Source organism: Diospyros lotus, chromosome 8, assembly GCF_014633365.1.
Source record: "Diospyros lotus cultivar Yz01 chromosome 8, ASM1463336v1, whole genome shotgun sequence".
Lineage (NCBI taxonomy): Eukaryota > Viridiplantae > Streptophyta > Magnoliopsida > Ericales > Ebenaceae > Diospyros > Diospyros lotus.
In genome coordinates, this window is record NC_068345.1 from 38,375,176 (window position 1) to 38,378,101 (window position 2,926).

A 2,926-nucleotide genomic window follows, 5' to 3' on the forward strand; every position below is an offset into this window, starting at 1 on the left:
AATAAATGAATTATTTTCTCCAAATTCTTTGCTTTTCCCCACGCGCGATCGCTTGCGCACGTGATTGCTTTCTCTTAACGGAATATATAATATAGCCGTTAAAGCCACGGACGTTGCCCCGTACAGTTCCATCTGCCAGCCGTTAAGCATGACACCTCCGCCGTTAACAATCCGTCATCCCCCCACCGCCTCTATAAGTTCAAATTCCGCACTTTCTTGAAGTCTATACGCTGCACAGAACGAACACAAGACAGCAAAGAGAGCTCATAAACCAGACTTCCGATGGCGAAATCAAACTCTCATTTTCAAAATTAGTGTTTTTCCGGTGAACTCAGATTCAAATCCTCCGAGGAAATGGCGGAAACCACAACTTCCACCACCAAGAAGGACGCCCAGGCGCTACTGCTCGGCCGCTACGAAATCGGAAAACTCCTCGGCCACGGCAGCTTCGCCAAGGTCTACTACGCGCGAAACGTCAAGACGTTCGAGAGCGTCGCAATTAAGATCATCGACAAGGAGAAGATCCTGAAAGGCGGCCTGATAGCACACATCAAGCGCGAGATCTCCATTCTCAGGCGAGTTCGCCACCCGAACATCGTGCAGCTGTTCGAAGTCATGGCTACCAAAACCAAGATATTCTTCGTCATGGAGTACGTGAAAGGCGGCGAGCTCTTCAATAAGGTCGCGAAAGGTTAGAACAAACAATAGACTGTGGATTGCTCCGAATGAATTTTTATAGTTGTTTACAGTAAGTATTTATATTTAGAACAGAGATAATTCTAATTCAAATTTGATCTTATTCTAATGTTAACAGGCCGGCTCAAGGAGGAGGTGGCGAGGAAGTACTTCCAGCAGCTCGTCTCCGCCGTGGCGTTCTGCCATGCCCGCGGCGTCTACCACCGCGATTTGAAGCCGGAAAACCTCTTGTTGGACGAGAACGGCGACCTTAAGGTCTCCGATTTCGGACTCAGCGCCGTCTCGGATCAGATGAGGCAGGACGGCCTTTTCCACACCTTCTGCGGCACTCCGGCGTACGTTGCGCCGGAGGTTTTGGCACAGAAGGGCTACAACGCCGCGAAGGTTGATATATGGTCTTGTGGCGTGATTCTCTTTGTTCTGATGGCTGGATACTTGCCATTTCACGACCAAAACGTCATGGCAATGTATAAGAAAATCTACAAAGGCGAGTTCCGGTGTCCGAGGTGGTTCTCGCCGGAGTTAACTCGGTTGCTGACTCGCCTCCTTGATGCAAACCCCGAGACTCGGATCACAATCCCGGAAATAATGAGCAAAAGGTGGTTCAAGAAGGGCTTCAAGCACGTGAAATTCTATATCGAGGACGACAAATTGTGTAGTGTCCAGGACGGGGAGGAGTCCGAGTCTGATCAGTCGATGTCCGAGTCGGAATCGGAGCTCGAGTCTCGGAGGAAACTGGCCAGTTTGCCCAGGCCGGTAAGCTTGAATGCGTTTGATATCATATCGTTTTCGCCCGGATTTGATCTGTCGGGGCTGTTCGACGATGAGGGGGAAGGGGCGAGGTTCGTTTCCGGCGCGCCGGTGGGGAAGATCATATCGAAATTGGAGGACATTGCCAAGGTTGTGAGCTTTACAGTGAGGAAAAAGGATTGCAGAGTGAGTTTGGAGGGGTCTAGAGAGGGGGTGAAAGGGCCATTGACGATTGCAGCTGAGATATTTGAATTAACGCCCACATTAAGGGTGGTGGAAGTGAAGAAGAAAGGAGGAGATAGACGGGAGTACGAGGATATCTACAACCGCGAATTGAAGCCTGGTCTGCAAAATCTCACCACAGATGAATCTATAGCTCCCCATTTGCCTTTAGATGCTCTCAATTCGTCACCAGATTCTCCAAATTTGCTCTCGGATACAGAATAAAATAGAAGAAGAAGAAGAGACAATGGTATGATTTCTCTAATTTTTCTTTTGTCATGCTTCTGTATAATTACTGTTTGTTTTTGTTGACTCATCTTGCTGAAATACCCAGGCCAAGCTTTAGCAGTAGCTGCTTTGCCAAATTTGTATCGTCTGTTGTTCTTGTTTAATGATGTGATTATTTCGGGTTATATGAACACACGTGATTGTACCTTTCCCTGTCCTGCCTTCTCGGCGGGTGAGTTTGGTTCCTCCTATATATGCTGAAGAAATGAAACACAGAGCTGCATTTTAAGATTTTGGCTTTTGCTTTTATGAAGAAATTTAGTACTAATTAACGGAAGCCCGTGGTCTCCTTAAAGCAAATTAGGATCTTCCCAGCTGCAAGAAACTTGGGTGTTGTCTGCTAAAGCAGTGATGCTAATGGAACTATGGGAGAAATAAAAAGTTTTGATTATTTTGACAATGTAAAACTAGTTACCATTATTGTTTGATTTTACCATTCAATGGATCCACACATAATTAACTGATATAATAAAAATTGATTTAGTGCACAAAACTCTGCTTTGCGAGAGTTGAAAGAAAGTCTCATTTGTAAGCTATCTTTCCTTTACTTTTTATGAAAAACAAACTGCTTTTATAATTCGGAGTGCAAGATAAGAGTTTGGCATATATGTGAATTATTGAAATTTGGAGCCTCAGCCAACTTTGTAGACAAAGTCAGCTTCATCTCTCAAGTTGGGTAGGAGCTAGTGGTAAGAAAAGGGGCACCTCAGAGGATAAGGGGGAATAGAAACGTCAGCTACTATATAATAGGAGTTGTGCTCATGTTTTTGTGGATAATAGCACTCTTTAACGGATTGGAGGTAGGTCTTTGTTGTCATATGTTAACTTGGTCCTTATTCTACATTTCCTCCTGTTTATTCTAAGTTCTAACAGTTGGGACCTGTTGGATATAGAGCATTCAATTCAACTACCGGACATACCCATTTGACTGTTAAACCTGAATGGTGCTGATACAAATAGGAGACTGGTG

The 2,926-nt window shown here is 45.0% G+C and overlaps 1 protein-coding gene across 1 annotated transcript; it reads left to right on the top strand.

The window, feature by feature from the left end:
* Positions 1 to 212: 212 nt before the first annotated feature.
* Positions 213 to 2,089, top strand: LOC127808739 (CBL-interacting serine/threonine-protein kinase 12). Its single transcript, XM_052347322.1, has 2 exons — positions 213 to 691; positions 815 to 2,089. Exons 1-2 carry the CDS (start codon positions 355 to 357, stop codon positions 1,891 to 1,893), a joined length of 1,416 nt encoding a protein of 471 aa, XP_052203282.1. The 5' UTR covers positions 213 to 354; the 3' UTR covers positions 1,894 to 2,089.
* The last annotated feature ends 837 nt before the right edge of the window (positions 2,090 to 2,926 follow it).